Source organism: Chaetodon trifascialis, chromosome 10 (genome assembly GCF_039877785.1).
Source record: "Chaetodon trifascialis isolate fChaTrf1 chromosome 10, fChaTrf1.hap1, whole genome shotgun sequence".
Lineage (NCBI taxonomy): Eukaryota > Metazoa > Chordata > Actinopteri > Chaetodontiformes > Chaetodontidae > Chaetodon > Chaetodon trifascialis.
The window spans coordinates 3,313,219-3,331,469 of NC_092065.1; the positions used below are offsets into that span (position 1 = coordinate 3,313,219).

The 18,251-nt window shown below is 41.3% G+C and overlaps 2 protein-coding genes across 2 annotated transcripts; one reads left to right on the forward strand and one right to left on the reverse strand.

Annotated features, from left to right (window-relative positions):
* The first annotated feature begins 812 nt into the window (after nucleotides 1–812).
* ric3b (RIC3 acetylcholine receptor chaperone b) lies at nucleotides 813–5,439 on the forward strand. Its single transcript, XM_070972365.1, has 6 exons — nucleotides 813–1,086; nucleotides 1,739–1,965; nucleotides 2,400–2,478; nucleotides 3,036–3,129; nucleotides 3,484–3,614; nucleotides 3,887–5,439. The coding sequence occupies exons 1-6, from the start codon at nucleotides 861–863 to the stop codon at nucleotides 4,360–4,362; spliced, it is 1,233 nt and encodes a 410-aa protein (XP_070828466.1). The 5' UTR covers nucleotides 813–860; the 3' UTR covers nucleotides 4,363–5,439.
* A 150-nt stretch (nucleotides 5,440–5,589) lies between these two features.
* psma1 (proteasome 20S subunit alpha 1) lies at nucleotides 5,590–9,301 on the reverse strand. The gene is made up of 10 exons (XM_070971939.1): nucleotides 9,229–9,301; nucleotides 8,249–8,293; nucleotides 8,028–8,129; nucleotides 7,621–7,724; nucleotides 7,428–7,516; nucleotides 7,163–7,233; nucleotides 6,860–6,989; nucleotides 6,475–6,554; nucleotides 6,036–6,140; nucleotides 5,590–5,894 (listed from the first exon to the last, which is right to left on the reverse strand). Exons 1-10 carry the CDS (start codon nucleotides 9,229–9,231, stop codon nucleotides 5,832–5,834), a joined length of 792 nt encoding a protein of 263 aa, XP_070828040.1. The 5' UTR covers nucleotides 9,232–9,301; the 3' UTR covers nucleotides 5,590–5,831.
* Between the last annotated feature and the right edge of the window lie 8,950 nt (nucleotides 9,302–18,251).

An 18,251-nucleotide genomic window follows, 5' to 3' on the forward strand; every position in this document is an offset into this window, starting at 1 on the left:
TACATTACAAGTACATAAAAAATGAACATACTGATTCTGCAGTACTTAAAGAAAGTACTTATAAAATGTGTATTTCTTCTAAATGTATTAAAGTGTACTTTTAAAAGTGTACTAAATCATAATAAAGTGTACTTACACTTAATTTCAAGTCCTTTGTAATACACCATTAGCATACTTGACTAAAGTGTACTTCACTTGATTTTAAGTATATTTAAGTATATTTAAATGCACTGGTGATATAACACAATTATACTGCAAGTGTATTTTTGGATGTTCATGAATCCTGATTTTCACTGGTGTACTGCAGTACACTTACAGTTTGTAAAAAGTTGAAACATGCTAAAGTAACACTCAAGGACTACTTTTCGAACACTTAAGAATACTTGAAGGCAACAAAAATAGACTAAAGTGTACTTAGTTCATTCTTCAAAAAGTAGAATTTAAGTATAATATTTTTCACCTGTACTGTGCTGTACTGTAGACTTAGAAACAATCTGCATTTCAGAGGAAAACTATGCAGAGCAGATGGGAAAAAAAAGACAGGCATAGAAATTATTCACTGAAAATTAACCCTCTCTAATTAATTCTCATAATTAAGAAATTATGTAAAAAATGTAAATAAAGATGTTTTTACATGTGTTCTCAAAATCTCATATTTATATATATTAACTAATAGGAAATAAATTGTTTATTGGACTACTATTACTAAATATTACATGCTATATTTGAACTAAACCTTCACCAAGTGTGCAGCCTCATTAAAAACAGTAAGACGGCCCTTTGTCGCCACCCAGCGGTGAATATGTGAGTTACAGCTCGGGCGCACTTCCGCTCCTGCGGTCATCGAGGAAGTTAAACCGATGGTTGAGACGCGACCTCTGCCAGCTTCGTCCGCGCTGTGGTCTCTCCGTAAACCTGTCAGATATCATCGTGCTTCCTCACGAAATCACCGTTCATCTGCCGGCATGGCGATGTCAACATTTCAGAAGGTGACCCTGGCGACGTGTCTCGTGCTGTGCGTCGCCCTGCTGCTCCCCAAAATGCTGTTATCGCGAGGGAGGAAGGATGCTGCTGAGCGGCCGGAGGGTGCGTCACCTTTCACGGTTCCTCTGTCTCTGTTCGTTAAGATGTCTTCAGCTGCAGAATACGTGTTGAATCTTATATTCTTTCAGCTGTTGAGGTGTGATAAAATGTTTATTTTAGCTTTTCAAACCGCCGCGTGCATCACCGCTGTATTATCCTGCATGCACTTACATTTTCCTCCCTGAAGAGGGCGCCAAACACACCGTGACATCTGTTTTGTTTATTATTGTTAGAAATAGGAAACATTCGTCAGTTTATTAGGCACATCCTCATTAACTGACAGATATAAAACTGTGCAATTATTGATTTGCACGGGATGGACAGAATAATAGAAACACCTGTCATTGTAACTAAGAGTTGGTCAGCAGCATCATCACAAGCTGCAGCCTCCTAAAGGACCAGAAACAAAAACTGAACGCTATAATCTTCATGAAGATTATTGCAAGAATCTTAAATGGCATTTTATAGATACAATAAAAAGTTTTAATGAATAGAAAAATTGTCATATATCAGAAATTTTTTTTTTAGATTTTGAGTTTGTTATCTTCTTGATTTGGTCAAGACATTGTGAAAAATGTCTGAAACAGTTTTGTAAAGCCCGGCATATCAGTCCAGAGCCTAAACATATTCCTAACATGTCTTCCCGTCCCTGCAGGTCTAGGTCGCCTCCCTCCAATGATGCACCGTCAGATGGCCCCGGACGGTCGAGGCCAGAGAGCCGCGGGTTCCGGCTTTTCCAGAGCCCACAACCCGGAGGCCATAGCCAGGGCGAAGGGAGCAGGAACGGTGCCAGGAACCGGGGGCAAATCCAACCTGGCGGGACAGATCATCCCAGTGTACGGCTTCGGGATTTTATTGTACATCCTCTACATCCTGTTTAAGGTGAAACGCTGCAGACTCAACACACAGCGTCTGGATGATAATCTGTACAGACAGAGTTGGTGTGAAAAATTCTCAAAACTTTAATTTAGTTTAATTCCACAGTGTAAAAGACTTAAGTCTAAATGTCAAACAGCCCCCATGAAACCACAAGTCATTCTTACACTTTACTTTTTGTATGAATCACACAAATTCGATATAAAGTGTTACTTAGTGAACTTTAGAGGTGCTGGTAGAGACAGAGCTAGACTAGCTTTAGCCTCTGTCTCCAGTCTTTGTGCTATGCTAAACTAAGCTAACTGCTAGCAGTTGGTAGACTCATAGTTACTGTACAGTTTTGAGAGTGGTATTAGTTCTCTTAACTAACTCACCAAAAATAGCTGGTTGAAATACCGATTTGTTGTGTTTTGAGTGCTGTTATTGTCATTTTGTCCCAGATCACGTCTAAGGGGAACAGCAAACCATCAGAGGGCAGATTCCCGTCAGTTCGGTCTGAGAACATGAAGAGAAAGATCAGTGAGTATCATTCAGCATCAGCTCTGCTCATTCCTTTAGAGCTTAGCGCCCTTTAGCGCTTTCTTCCATCTCGTTTCTTTAAAATCTGAACACGGTTTTAGCTCTTGTTTCTTCAGTGTTTGAATGGTCTGCCAGAGGAAGATAATGAGATGTAGTTGGCTGAAATCAGAATTAACTGCAAGAAATGGACAAAAAACTGAGAAATTTAAGTACTGAATGTTATCACTTCTGAGGTTTTGATTAGCAAAAAGTTAGAAAACCCAACAATGAACATTTGAGCGAGTCAAAGCTTTTCTGTTGCTCTGTGTGTCGCAGCCTCAGAAATCCCTACAGTTGACGTTTGCCTTTATTGTGCATTAACGTAATGAGAAATGAATTCATGTTGGTTATTTTCTGACATGTTGATTCCTGCCAAGATGAATCGCAGCCCACCCAGGCTGTGAAACCGAGAGCTGCACACTTTCCAAATGATTTAAACCGCCTGCTTCCCGTACGCTCTGTGGTTTGTTTGAGCTCGGCTTGTGTTTAAACTTGCGGTTCATTCTGTCGCCCTCCAGCTGACTTCGAGTTGGCTCAGTTGCAGGAGAAACTGCGGGAAACGGAGCTGGTGATGGAGAATATCGTCTCCGGTGCCCACCACAGTCCTGACAGGTGTGTGCCTTTACAGAGGAATCACTGCATCGCTGCTTTTCCCGACAGGAGCTCATTCGAACAGTTGTTTATCACATGCATGTGTAATAATCTTCTCCACTGCAGAGATAAAGATGAATGTGAGACTCCTGTAGAGTCAAATATGGATGCAGAGATCATTTCCTTATGTGCATATCGCGCTGATGTGTTAAAGGAGCATTACTGGAAAATTGTAAAAGAAAATTCAAACTGATCAGCACCCGAAGCACCTAATCTATGAAGGTTAAATGTGCAAATTTAAGTTAGAATCAAGGAAAAACATCACAACCTTAACTATTCAAGACGGTTGAGGACGTTCAAGCTTCCTGTCTGCAGGGTGACGGGGGTGACAGCGGATCAGGAGGAGAGTCTCCTGCAGCAGCTGACGGAGATAACTCGGGTGATGCAGGAGGGCCAGCTGGTAGACAAAGTGGTTCCAGAGAAGAAGACCCAGGATGACTGGGAGGGTACGTAAACCCTGTCACACATGAAAGCATGTTCTCTTTTAAAATGCTCTTTTTTCACCACCTCAGAGGCTCATGTGAGGTGTTTTATCCCATTACCATAAACCCCCTTTTAACACTTTAATGCACTAAAGAGGAATGGTGCAGTCAGGCGCTTGTGGTTACTTCCATCGTCTAACACTCAAATATTCAGTGTCAGTCCTCCTCACAAGCGTCTCAACAAGACCGAGGCCTCAACATTTCTCTAAAATGATGTTTCTCTGTAATGTCCGCAGATTATCCCGAGGAGCCTCAGCAGTACTGGGAACATTCCTGCTGCTGTCAGCACAGTCAGCAGCACGGCAGTCCACAGACGGAGACAGAGGCTGAGAGGACGCAAACCAACGGAGCCGACCTGGAAAACGTGCCTGAGGACGTTATGGGTGGAGGAGATGCTCAGGAGACAGAGGCTGTGAGAGAATCTGATTTTACAGCAGTGAGTGAAGAGGATGCGGGCAAAGAGAGCGATTTAGGTGCAAATGAGACGGCGAATGACCACGAACACAAGGCGGGAGGGGGTAAAATCGATCTGGGTGTCCCAGAGGAGGACCTGGCTGGGGTGTTGAAGGAGCTGGAGCTCTCACTGAAGATGACGTCCATGATGGAGCAGGAGAAGATGGAGGACCTCAGCAAGTCGCCGCAGATGGACACCTCCTGCAGCACAGTCAGGCGGAGGAACAAGAGGAGGAAAGCAAAGAAAGCCTCGCACTGACCTCCACCATGACTGCACATGAACTGAAGCGGTGTTTGTGAGGACTGCTGGTCTCTTCTGTGTGAAGACGCTGGCGGATGCATGAAGACGTCAGGCCAGCCTCGTTTATCTTTACTTCAAGAAGTGAGAAAGTGTGTGTGCAGGGCAGAGTTTTATATCACTAATATCAGCTTCATCCAGTGGCTAAAAATGGACTGAGTACACTTTGTGGTGTTAAAAGATGTTTCCTAAGAATAAACAGGGGCCTCATCATGCCAAAAGACGCTAATACCAGTGTGCTTAATGTAGAATTTATTTTTTAATTTAGGCTTTGGAGATGGGGCGGCACAGTGGGGCAGCAGGTAGTGCGCGTGCCTCACAGCAAGAAGGTCGCCGGTTTGATCCCTGGGTGGGGCAGGGCCTTTCTGTGTGAGGTTTGCATGTTCTTTCCATGGATGGATGGATGGCTTTGGAGATGCTTCAATGAGCTCAAGATCTGATGAAAAAATGTGGTCAAAGGTCGACGCCCTGCCTGTGACCACACCCAGTATTAGTTTATTAACATCTGTCAAGGCCTTTTTCTCAGTCAGCCTCTTTTCCAGTAAAATGATTTGAGGACATCAAAAGGAAAAGAAGCTCTGACGAACTTTTATCACATCACTGTCATTTACTCTGGTGTTTGTGCCTTTAATCACTTTTATCAAAACACGTGCTGAACTCACAAAACACCATTTAAACTAGTCATTTTAAACTTCCTGTTGTCTTTATTTTTGCTAGTTTGTTCACAGACGAGGACCCTGATTTCCTTTTAACCTTTAGGCGTGAAGAGGTCGAATAAACACACTGTATGAAATGAACAGGGATGAGACCTGTTTGACATAAACGGCTCCTCGTGTCCTCTCCTTGGTGTTTGTGATGGAGAAATCGTCTTCTGTACTGATAACATTTTAAGCTTTTTGAACAAACCTGCTGTCTAGTGATCCAAATTATTTAAGAATTTTTACTTTTATAAACTGAATTTATTTATTCAATGTTCAGAAATGCACCTGGGTTTGCATATCCATGAATAAAATGTTCTGGATTCTTAACTTACTCCTCAAAGCTTTTTGTTTTATTTTACTCTAAACCATAGTGGCTCAGACTGTTGCCTTCTGTGCTGCTCGTCTCAATCTTGTAAAGATCTTTGCTGCTGCACTCACTCTGACTTGGCTAGATGTGTGTGAAGTAGGCGATTACAGTGATGACAAGTGGCAGCACAATTCAAAAAAAGACTTTATTACCTGTATCATGGTACACTTTACTCATACAAAAGCAACATCCCATTGGTTGATGTTTGCAGAGAATATTTTGGATTAACAGTTTAGCAAGTGGCACATCACAACAACAACGTCCCCTCGAAGAGTTACTCCTGTGATTTGCAATAAGTGTCAGGTTGGTCTGGGTTTGTGCCCACCCCCTCTCATAACAGGAAGTGACTTCATGGGGCCACCTCAGTGCTCCATTGGCTCATCAGATGCCTGTCCAGCAGCGGGTTCATCTGCGGGCTGGGCGACCTGGCACACAAACAGAAGTGTGGTTTAGCACTTGAACTTCATGTTAAAAGGATGCATCTATAGATTTCACTTTCACTCAGAAGATCAAATATGTTCTAGTTTGGACTGATCACATCAGTCACTCTGCAGCCTTTGCAATACCTTCCTCTGTGGCCTCTCCTCCAGGCCCTCCAGGAACGGGGCAACATCATCATCATCATAAATGGTGAACTCCATATCCTTCCCCACAATACCAATGGAAACGTTCTGAAAGATTGAGAAATACACTTAAATCAAATCTCTGAATACAATTACATGAAAAAGAAGTTTGCAGCATCCTGAAGACCAGCTGTGCTGGCCTGAAAACACTTTCCTGGATCTGAATCCTGTCACATCCCTCAGACTCCATTCAGGTGCTTTCATCAATTGTAATTAAAACATTCAAAGTACAAAAACTATTTTTATTAGTAAAAATACAAAATTACTATTTGGCCATATTACACCTGTCAGTGAAGTTTGGTTTGATTCACAGCTCTGTGTTGGTGGACACACTAATGATTGAGCTCTTGTGTGTCAGACAGGAGTGGAGAGAGTTGTGTACCTTAGTAGTGAGGTCCTGCTCAGTGGGGAGGGTTTCTCTGAGAGCACGGAGGCCATGCTGGACCAGATCATTCAGGTTACCTGAGAATGTAGAAGAGACGGTTTCATGCTGTGAGTATTTATGTTTGAACTATGTAGTTATTAAATGAGATCTGAGAGAACAGTGATGAGTTTTGACTTCCAGAACCATCATCTCATATATGACTCTGTAATTAAGGCATGCAGAACTCATAAACAAAAATTAAACAGATCCCTGACTGCATGGGTTCTAAAAATCTGACATCTTCACATTCAGTTGCAAAATCTGCAAATACGAAGCTCTTTGTTAAAACTGGTTTCTTCTAAATATGAGTGAACAAAGGCTAGTAAAAGGAATTTCATCTTACAGTCTGCAAACTTGTCCATGCATCTCTCCAGGTAGGTGCGTGCAGACTGGGAGCGTGCTCCGATGGACATGGCTTTGCAGTCAAAGTAGTTGGCTGATGGGCAGGTCTGGAAGATATGAGGTCCCATGTCCTGGACAACACACAACACATGAACCATGGTGAGATTTTAAATCCCAAATTTGTACATTTATTCTATTTATTTATTAATTTATTTATTTATTTATTATTTTATTCTTCTAGGGGGGACAAAAATAATATTATAGATAAAGAAAAGCAGTAAGATATTTAAGTAAGGAAACTTACATCATAGCCAGCAATGAGAAGTCCAACCCCATAAGGCCTCCTTCCATACCTCTGTGTTGGGATTTGGGTTTCTGAAGGCTCAGTTAAGGGTTAATGTTGTCATTCACAATTATTTTACTTGACAGAAAACAAGCTCATTCACACAAAGGATATGAGTCAATATAACCACTGATAACACACACACACACACACACGTGCACGCACGCACGCACAAAAAACCACCACATTTTACAGCAGAGCTTCGAGCTAACGGTTGTAAGGATACTGCTGCCAATAAGAGAGACAAGACGTGACGTTGGGAGGGGCCTGTCGAAGACAAATCTTGAGTCCAAGCATTCCTGACGCATGAAGTTACTGTGGGAGAGAGGGTGTCACTGTCATTTAAGGTTAATTACATTTGAGGGTGTGCAGGTTCACTGAAAAGCTTCATTCAGACCATCAAGTCAGCTGTGACCCACCACAGCAGTCTGGCGTCAGCAGTCAGGCCAGCAATGGAGATGCCGATGTGGTTGTCGACATGGAGGATCTTCTTCTGGTGGGCAGCCAGTTCAGACTGGGCTCTCTGCAGAGACCCAAAGACAAGCAATCATGCATGACCGAATACTGGTCCTTCGACCGACACTGTTAACCTGCTACATGCTGTGTTTTGTATTTGTGTTAGAATACTGTATGTTTAAATGCTTCATTAGATGGCAGAGATCACACATGTCTTTCAAGGTTTCCAAATAGAAAAGGCTTTTAGGGTAAAACCTGACATCAGGAGGAAACGATTGCTCACACCTGTTGAATGATTCTGGCTCAACCTGGGTGTCTATTGGTGTTGTAGGCTTTTGATATTAACAGACAAGACATGAAATAACTCTACCTTCAGAGCAACCAGGACTGCATGGGTTCTGGATTTGAGTCCTACAGTTGCAGAGCCTTGTTTCACTGCCTCCATGGCATACTCGATCTGATGAATCCGGCCCTGGATCAACATGAACATGAATAATTTAGCTTACATATTATGATGAGACATGTCAGTGACACACAGAAATTAACTCTGTGAAGACAGTGAGAGAAAGTTTAAGGCAAACAACGACGTACCTGTGGACTCCATACTGTCACATCATTGTCGTACTGGTTGCGAAACTGTGGATAACAACGAGAATTTGAGACTTACATTTTCTAATTATTAGAATTATGATGTTACGCACAACAGCTGATCTTACATAGTTGTCTTGCATTGTCTGCGGTCTTCCTCAGTATTTCTCACGGACTCCAAGTTACGACTAAACAAGACTTTGAGCCTGCAGCCTGGACGTTTCTAGACTCGAGTTTTAAATTACTACCACGACTAAATAATTGATAAGTCCAGCTTTGGGTACAGCCACTTACCATAGAGAAACATGCAACCGAATACAAGCATCATGCCAGTCAATGTTGTCAATGATATTCAGCACAGGGTGCCAATTTAGTTGAGTCCTGCGGTAAGCTAACTGCCATTAGCTTCATAAAATGCCGACTGTCCGAAAGTTTGCTGAATCACTGCAGTAACCAGTGACTGTAGTTATTCAAGTTAGCTTCACAGCTTGAGTTATTAGCCTTAAGCCAAAGGCTGGTGAGCTGTGGGAAACCGAAAGTAAAAGACATGATACATCAACTTGATGCTAAGTCAGTCTATGCTGGCTAGCTTCTGCTAGCGTTAGCCTGCTAACTATCTAACCAACCGATTAGAAACACAACTGTGAAACGCAATTTCGGCGATAAATCAAACTGGACCGTGTTAATTACAAATATGATTTGATGTGATATCGTTGGACAAATATTAGCCGTGAAACACGTCTTTCAACACACGCCATTTAGCCGGCATCCATGCAGCTAACATTAGCAGTTACTGGAGGTGTTTTGCTTACTCACAGTGGTCATAAGTTAGCTAGCTATCGTTAGCTTGGTTTGAGTAAATGCACCCACTAATTTAGGTTTCCTTATAAATTATACGACATGAACACGTTGTGCTACTTATTTACTGTATATAAATATACTGTTACAAGGACCGACGTAATTCAGATTTCATTCATAGTTACCATCTCTGCTTTTGAAAGTGTTTCGTCTCCTCCGCCTGTGCTGTGATCCTTTAATTTGACTTATTATCCTGGATGCGACGTCAGGGAAAACAACAGAGCCCCGATTTCGAATCAGCGATCGATTGAGTACCAATCTTATCACGGTCTTTTTTGGGGGGTCATCCTATTAATCCAAAAAGATAAATAATTAAAATCATTATATTTATCAATAAAGAAGATATAAGATATTAATAAAGAATAAATCTATTTTTTATTGATTTTCACTTTAGATAAAAGATACGATCATCATAGGCCTGCACAGCAATGACTGCACAATTTACAATTTCATATCTTACCATTGTGTGAAATTATTGAGTTACTATTTAATAATGTAGACATATGTATTTTGTAGTGAATGATTTTGACATTTCATGACAAGGAATTGATGTAAAACAAAGTGAAAATGATTATGTTCAGCATTTTTAAAAGTTCTATGTACATGACTGGGGGGAACAGGAACTAAAGTGCAACTTAGAGTAATTTTCTCACTGAATCTGTTTATTGCTGATTTTTTTTCTCTCTCTCTCTTTTCCGCCCTGACCGCACAGGCGCAGTGTTTGTGCATGAACACTAGGCGGCAGCAATAAATTACAAGAGGACCCTGTGGGTGCATCATTTGTTTTGGTGACATTGAGAAGAAACACATATCTGTTGCAGCAACACGTAAAAAGTCCCATAAGACAGATGCACAAGTTGTCCCGTAGTCAACATTGGAGTTTTATGCTTGTTTTTGATGTCTCTCCATGTCTGCCAGTGTTAATTCTGGAGAACCCGCTTTGAGATCATGGATATCTAGAATGCGCTGTTTCCTTTTCTATAAAGGTGATGGCAGATTAACACTGATGATCACTGAACTGACGCAAGTCCATCCTCACTCACTGATTTTAGTTCAGTCCAGTTTAAATCTAAAGTTTGTGTTATAATTTTCAACTTAGGGCAACACAGTGAAACAGACTTTTGATAATTACTCAAACTAGAAAACTTTAATGTATCAATAAGATGTGTCAGTCATGTGGTCTACATAACACTTGTGAAAACTCAAAAGCACATTATGAAATGAAGGCAGTCAAAGTTCATGTGCTGTCAACTTCTTCAAAGGTAAATGCCACCCATTTTAATAATTCACATATGTTATTTCTGTGCCACAGAGCACGTCAATCAATACTTCTCCACTGAGCTTTTTTAAAAGCCAGAGTGTGGAAAAGTAGCCCATGGCCTTTAAACTGGACCGCAAGCTCTGGCTCTCCTCCACAGGCAAAGAACTGGACTGAGCTGAGGTCCTGAACCAGAATTATACACTTAAAATAGGTTCATATACAGTGACCTGTGCTCGAATACTGAGTTTAATTGGTGTGTCATGTTTGGCAAAGTCAGCAGCTTATTCATTATCAATGAAGCAGCCGCTGATGCCACTTGAATCACAGATGTGATTTTTTTTTGCAGGAGCTTTTATATGATTGTGGAGCAGCTCCACAGGTACACGGGTGAGTTTTGCAGTGAGTCTGTAATAAATGATGTCTCTCATGTCCACAAAGACCCTCAATTCTTCCTAACACATGCATGCATGCTGTACATTTCATATGGTTCAATTCATTCTAGTATGTCTCTGCAGTCAGAGAAATACCCACTGATCACTCCATCCTGTGTCTGGTTTTCAGCTTTGCCTTTCTTTCTCTGTTAATGATATCTGATGTACCCTTGATCCAGGAGCTGGAAGGGGGGAGAGGGGGTGGGTGGTGAATTAGTAGGGCTGTGCTGACGAGCTCTCCTCCTCTGCCAAGGCAGTGGCAGCATGGCGGCGGCCATTACATCAGCGCGCCAACCTCCTCCTTTGTGATTGAGATTGTAGGAGCTGTGCTGAGCTCAGCATGTTTTTTTTTCTTCTGGGGGCCTCATTTAACTCTGCCAAATGGCCCCCTGTTTAATTTTTCAAATGGAGAGCAGCCTGAGTCACTGTGTGATGGGTCCAAGCCACACTGTGGACTCTGCGCTCGCACGTGGTGGTGGGGGAGCGGGAGGCGGAGGTGTTTCAGGGAGTAGAAGAGAGCGTGAGTGCGCCCATCCCTCCACTCATTCATGGTTTCCAGTTTGTTTTAATCACACGAGGAAAGAGCAAACTCCTCCTTCTATAAGACAACTTATCTGTGATTAAGATTTAATGCCCTGATCTTCCTTTGAATCATATCTATTTCTAAATGATGATTCATTTTGTCTCTGACTTTATTGTGATTTTTACATGCCTCCACCTCCTCATGAATGAATCAGCAGCACACACCAGAGCATATCTTTACTTCTATACTATAGAATACATTTTGCATCCTGAATAACTTAATATCTCCAATCCTCTTGTTGCTTAAAATAGGTCAGTGATGTGTCTCAGCCTGGAAAATGACTGGACTAATGGGTGGGAAGGGTGGCAGCTGTGCCAAGGTTGCATTAAGCTGGCAGTTATCCTATAACAAAGTGGGTCAGGGGTCAGCAGCCGCACGGCAAACGAAGGAAAGCCACCACAGCCCTCCCCTCCATGTGTTTTAAGAGTCCAAATACTGTATGTCATCACTGACGTTGACACTTCCTCAAGCACATGCCAGAGCATGTACGTGTGAGAGGAAAGGTGAAGTGGGAGTCTTGCAGAGACTGCCATCAGTTTCCTAGTGTTGACGAAAGCGCTGATGCAGCATTTCAGTGCAAATGGCTGAAGAGGCTTTTTCAAGCTAAAAAAAAAAGCAGTACATTGTGGGGCACTTAATAATATCAGCCGCTAGATAGATAGTCTCTTTGCTCAGTCTATGAACCTAAGAACAGACGGCTAATAAGTATCAGACCACACAGCCTTTTTCATAAATTACATGCATACATCTGGTGTCTATATGAGAGAAACCGGTTCACTTTAATCCAAATGATGCCAGCGAGCATTACACAGGCCTACATACTGAGTCATTCAAACATCAGCTAACAGTAATCAGCCTGCTGTGAAAAGTGACTGAGTAATACTCTTCACTGTAAGGAGGAAATGCAGTCCTGGGAGAAGCTGATTTCAGTCATTATGTTAACAGTGATTACAATTTTCCTATCCATCATTTTCATTGTTTTAATGTCAGGAAATGCACCCACACCAGTGCCGGAGTAACCGTATCCATCATTTTAATGCTCTGATTCCATCTGACCACCACTCATGAGGCATAAATTTTAAAAGTTTTCTTGAAAGGCTAAGTTTAACATTATAATGATATAAAAATATATGATATATGAGGCACAATGTGGCAGAATGTGGTTGGGCTTTTCATTCAGTTGATATTGTAAGTAAATGCTGTTGCAGGTGAGACTGAAAGACTGAAACAAGAACATATTCCAACACAAATACTGTTCAATAATATAATTTTCAGTAATGAAGTCCAGCGTTTGAGATGCAACCATAAATTCTGCTGGCTCCTCTTGCAGTTTGGCCTGTGAAGATTTCTCAGAGGAGGGCTGACTGCAACATTAGCTGCAGGGAAATCCCTCACAACTCGCAAATCAACTCACTATTGTATCTCTAAAACTAGACTTTCTCTCAGCACATAGAGGATTTTTCTCACTTTGTTGGTTATAACAGTAAACTGTGCACAGTGAGGTGTAGTATAGATATCCTCCTGTTAGAGGAATTAGCTCTCTTTGTCAATAAAGGAACTTCCATTGAAAGACTAAAGACTGCTTATGTTCCATGTTATATTGTCAAATTTGTAATAATTTAAAGCATAAGACATATAATGTATATAGCAATAAGCTATAAGGGCTGTAAAGGAAGCTAATGCGCTGAACATTAATAATAATAATGATTAACTTTATTTGAATAATATCTTTCAGAGAGGAACGGCAGCTCAAAGTGCTTTACAACAAATAAATCACATGCACAAATTGAGTGCTTCACACAGAAAGGACTTGATGATGCAATGACACTGGCAAGGATGACAAATGTTAAGACGCTAATGCATTAGAGTCTTAGCATCCATTGTGAACCTTGACTGCTGTATGTGTTACCATGTTAGCATTAGAACAGCATTCAGTTCAAAGCAGAGATGGTCACACCTCGACAACAATCAGACTCATGATGGAGCATTTAAAGCATAATCTTCTCTTTTATTCCACATTCTTCTTCTTTGTTGCACCTTCGTTACCCACAATTCAACTTGACCGGTGACTGCTTGGTCAGATATTTAGATGTGGTATGCTAGTAGCAGCTAGCCTCACTCAGAGATGGGCCTCATCTGATGCTAATTTAAGTAGCATCACGTTTTCTCTGTGCAGCTTCCTCAGGAGCCACAAAAGGTGTGCAACTTTTTGGCATATGCAGCAAGAACTCCTCAAGACCTGCAAAACTTCCATGTGTAAAATTTCCTTTTAATGTAAAGCTCTGTCTTATCCTAAATAGGCACCGTACCAGGAATAAAGTCTTGATTTAGATAACATCCCTGCCACCCTCAAGCTGAACCCTTATGGGAAGGATTTAAAAATTGCAAAGTTGTCTCTACGGTTTTCACCCATCAATGAAAATTACAATCAGAGAGGGCTGTAAGCGTCGCTAGACAATGTCAGTCTTGTCTTTAAATGACCTGAGCTGTAACTACATGTCAAAATAACTGTGTATAATTAGAATATAAGTACTCAGAAGAAGTGCCTCCATCCCCGTTAGCAATATGAAACCACAGATGTCTCTCTCCATCATTTTGGACAGCAGGAGTATCCTGCAAAGATGCTTGACTTTTGGTGATAACGAAGCCGGAGCTAATTTGAAAACTAATGCACCGGAACCAATTGTTCATTTGTCATCCTTGTCAGTGTCAATGCAGAAACATCTGATGATGCCAAGCCTACAGGACGGAGACATCCAATCATTACTTTGGCTCTCCAGCAAACATTTAAGCGCTGATTGCATTTGCTCATCTAGCACTGCAGTTTTTGGAATGGAACTAATGTGAGTGGTCACTTTTGAAGATGAGAGCATTGTCTTGTCGTAGAGCACTGCGCTGATCTGTTTAACAGCCACAAATTGTAATTGGGTAACAACAAGAACAAGAAATAAAAAGCACAATTGATGCCTCAGATTAACTCAAACCTGATTGATCAGACTCTTACTTTTTTTCCACGATGACACACGATTTGATGATAGTAAGAGCTGGAAAAAGGTGGAGGCTTACGGCTCAGCTTTACCATGAGTCACCCTTTTCATTTTGTTGTCGCTCCAGAGCAGATTTCTCAAGACAGCCAAGTTTTTCACAGTCGGTGAATGTTTGACACACAAGCCGGTCTGCTGTGTGATGCATCAGTCTGATTTCTGACTTGTGTGAAGTTCAGTTCATTGAGCATCATGCTGACGTCATCATTCTGTCTCCAAGAAATAACATTTAAATGTAATTAATGTGGGCTGCACGGTGGCGCAGCAGGTAGTGCACGTGCAGACCAAAAATATGCTCATTAGGTTGATTGGTGCCCCTTGGTGTGAGTGTGAGTGTGAATGGTGTGTGTATGTGCCCTGCAATCGGCTGGCGACCGGTCCAGGGTGTACCCCGCCTCTCGCCCGCTGACAGCTGAGATAGGCTCCGGCCCCCCGCGACCCCGAAAGGGATAAGCGGCGTAGAAAATGGATGGATGGATGGATGTAATTAATGTGCATTCATAATTGCAAAAGGTGGGAATGAAACACTGCATTTATATGGACCACATTAACATTAACCAAGTGCTGCCAGTGCCTAAACACGTGGATAGTGTACATCTATGAGTGTTTGGTTTTTGTGCGGGTAGTGTATCTTTGCATAAAGCAAATGAAATACGTTGTCTGTGTCTGTGGCAATTAGCTTTAATTTTGTTTGTAATATGTGTTGTGGGCAAAACATAAACATTAAATTCATTTTTTAATTAGTGAATTTCAGCAGCTAATAATTTAGGATTTAATATTCAATATCAGCAATGAACTAAATTTACCTGACAATATTATGAATGTATGTATGTATGATGTAAACCTGCAATAACTGATTTTTTTTTTTGGACACTTTGTGAATACAGTATAGTATTTTATTAGGACACACTTAAAAAATATCATCTAATTCAAGCCTTACAAGCTTAAATTGGCCAGTAAGATCAGCTTTAATATAGATATTAGGTCATGTTATTGCATGTTAATATTACTCATATAAAACATTTGGAGCTCTTAAGAGATGCTGATTTTTTTTTCACATTTTAATGCCTGGTTGTTAAATATATTTCTTTTTTATTAGTCCAAAACAACCCTTAAAACTGACACTAAATTAAAAAAAGGGTGAAATAAACTAAATAGGCAGCACATATGGTACAAAATGGACGTGGACTTGCTGAAGCAGGCTGAAGCTTTCACATGGTGCAGCTACAAACAGCCAGATGGCAAATAGTTTAATTCAGAACTAATTGAAATACCCCCGTCTTTAAACTTCATGTGACGCAGCCTTTGTGTGCATAGTGTAGAATTTACACGAAAGCTCATGGTTCAGCCTGCGATTGAAACGATTACAGGCTGATATAAAAAGCCATTGTCTGATTCATGACAGCCATTGCTATGTGATCATGTCATCAGCTTTGACGGTGGCGTTTATCCTGACTTTAAGTATGCATTGTTGGTTACAGCCGAGCAGGCATGACAGCAAAGGAGGACAGGAAGGCCTGCTAATCAATACTCAGAGAGACAAAGAAGAGCAGCAAACAGAATTCTGCCTCATAGCCAATGGTTAGCTCAGTTTGATATTCATACAATTTGACTCTTGCACTTTTTTGGAAATCCAATTAAATACTACTATAGACATGTTTGGATGTCTTGAGGGAATCCTTTCTCAAAGCATCAGTTTTCCGTACAGCAAACAATGTTCTACAGAAAAGTCGTCTTTCTTGCCAAGATGTGAGAATCACATCAGGTTTTTATTGAAAAACCTGCCCACCAGTGAAGTGAGAAGCCTGACTCAGAATGGCACCTAACAGGTGAGAGCTTCATTGATGGCAAAGTTTAGGTGGGCGTGTGATCAAGTGCTTTTCTGGAGACACCTGGCTGCTGCAACTAATCTATTCATTAAACCACATTAATGGCCTCTTGTGCTTCAGGATCCATCATGTCACAATAATGGCTTTTGCAAGTGAAGGGTGCTTTAAACTGCATTTGACTGATCGGTAAAGCCGTCCCATTTCTTGTGGTGGGGAAAAAAAATGCAATGGCTGAACACATCATATTAATTTCATTGCCATGTCGGCAGAACCATTAATTGGTAGACTCATTTACGTCAATGAGGGTGACATAACAAGGGAGAGAAGAGGTTCATGGGTCAGGAATTTGATGGTACACAATTTGAGATATTTTCCTCTGTTAAGGAGGACAAGCTCTCCAAAGGATGATGAGTGCTCTCTGGTAAGATACATGGCAAACTTGTCGTAGGCAGCAGAAGGTACAAGAACAATGACAAAGAAAAAAGAGACATAATGATATAAGCTGATGTGAAAAAGCCTCAGTGGAAAGGACTCGGTGCACTCTGACAAAAAAAAAAGAAACATGGTGATAACTGAAACCTTTGCTGAAAACAACTGGCTAAAAACACAGTAGATTTAGCTTTGGGTAAAACAATTACTCATTGAAATACATGTTTTGCCTGTTAATGAAGATTTCCCCCCTCCGTCTCATTGTAACTTGAGCCTCTTTGAGCCACACCGAGAGCCAGAAATTTCCAACTCTCAGCTTTGCTGCAGAGGCAGAAATGATGGCAGATTCTTGGGTCTCGGCCAGGCTTTATAACCGCATAACGTTTAACTTTCTATAAATACCACGGGACACGGTCCAAGTTGATCAAGTGTGATTGAATCTGAAATGACTCCAGAGATGAGAGCCAAGTTTCCTTAAGATACTTCAGAAGAACTGCTTGCCCCCGCCCAGCTTTTGACAGGGCACTAGCCTGAGTCACTCCACGGTTTCTCAAGATGCATCAGAATCATTCAGGCAAAAATAATGGTTGCAATACACTAAACTTCAAGCAACATCTTAAAAGGACAGTCCAGCTGTGTTTGTCGTTGTGTAAGTATTGGTGATACAGCTTGTTTTAATCCCAGAAGATGCCCTGAGATATTATTTTACAAGTTGTTTTCATTAAGGTGTCTGTTTGAGATACACCAGGCTTTCAACTAACTCCAATGAGAACCCTTTGTCAACAATAAAACCCAATGTATAATCAATGTAGTTCCACGGATAAAACTGAAGGAAACGGAACTGAAGTTTAAGAATATACTATAGCACAAGTCACACATGAGCCGTTATGCAACCTGTATAGGCAGCTGGATTCGTATCTTTCTGTGTGGCATTCAGGTAATTAATGAAAGATTGCAGCTCCTGTTTGAGCAGACAACACGTTTGTCCTTTGGTTGAAAAGACTAAAAGATGACACCACTGTTTAAACTCTTTAAATATCCCTCACTGTTAGTCCTGTGCTTAGCGCCAATGCATGTGGAGGAATCCAGAGTTTGACAGGCCTGCTTTGCCTTGTTACATTTGCTACGCCGCGAATGGACAGTCAGATAATCAGTTTTGTCTTTGTTTGGTTCTTGAATTAGCCTAACTGATGGTGCATGTTTGAACACAGCTGTCTAGTGGCAGATCAGTGCTGTATATTGGCTAGATTGGAGCTGAGTTGTGTGTGCATCAGCATCTAGGACCGGGAGAGGTCCTAGGTTTTATTAGAAAATGTGAGTGGATGAAATAAATGATCGGATGATTCTCAAAATATTTTATATAGTCGAGCTGGCAAGCATAATTGCTGCATAACTCAAATCCAATTCAGCCATATTTCTGCTAGTCAGGTCACTTCATTCAGTCTTGTGTAATCATGATAAATAGGACTTCTAGCAAGCACTTTTCAGAAACACAGCCCTTAGTGTTGCTCCATCCTTCTGCAGCATTTGTAAATGTCTAGCTATAGACTGCTGAGAGGTCCCTTTTTCTT

Coding starts and splice junctions, on each gene's coding strand:
- ric3b (XM_070972365.1), top strand. CDS start 861: ATGGTTGAGACGCGACCTCTGCCAGCTTCGTCCGCGCTGTGGTCTCTC. Junction 1,087..1,738: donor TGCTGCTGAGCGGCCGGAGG/GTGCGTCACCTT, acceptor CCGTCCCTGCAG/GTCTAGGTCGCCTCCCTCCA. Junction 1,966..2,399: donor TCCTCTACATCCTGTTTAAG/GTGAAACGCTGC, acceptor ATTTTGTCCCAG/ATCACGTCTAAGGGGAACAG.
- psma1 (XM_070971939.1), bottom strand. Junction 7,725..8,027: donor CAGTCCTGGTTGCTCTGAAG/GTAGAGTTATTT, acceptor GGGTCTCTGCAG/AGAGCCCAGTCTGAACTGGC. Junction 7,517..7,620: donor GCTGACGCCAGACTGCTGTG/GTGGGTCACAGC, acceptor TCTCTCCCACAG/TAACTTCATGCGTCAGGAAT.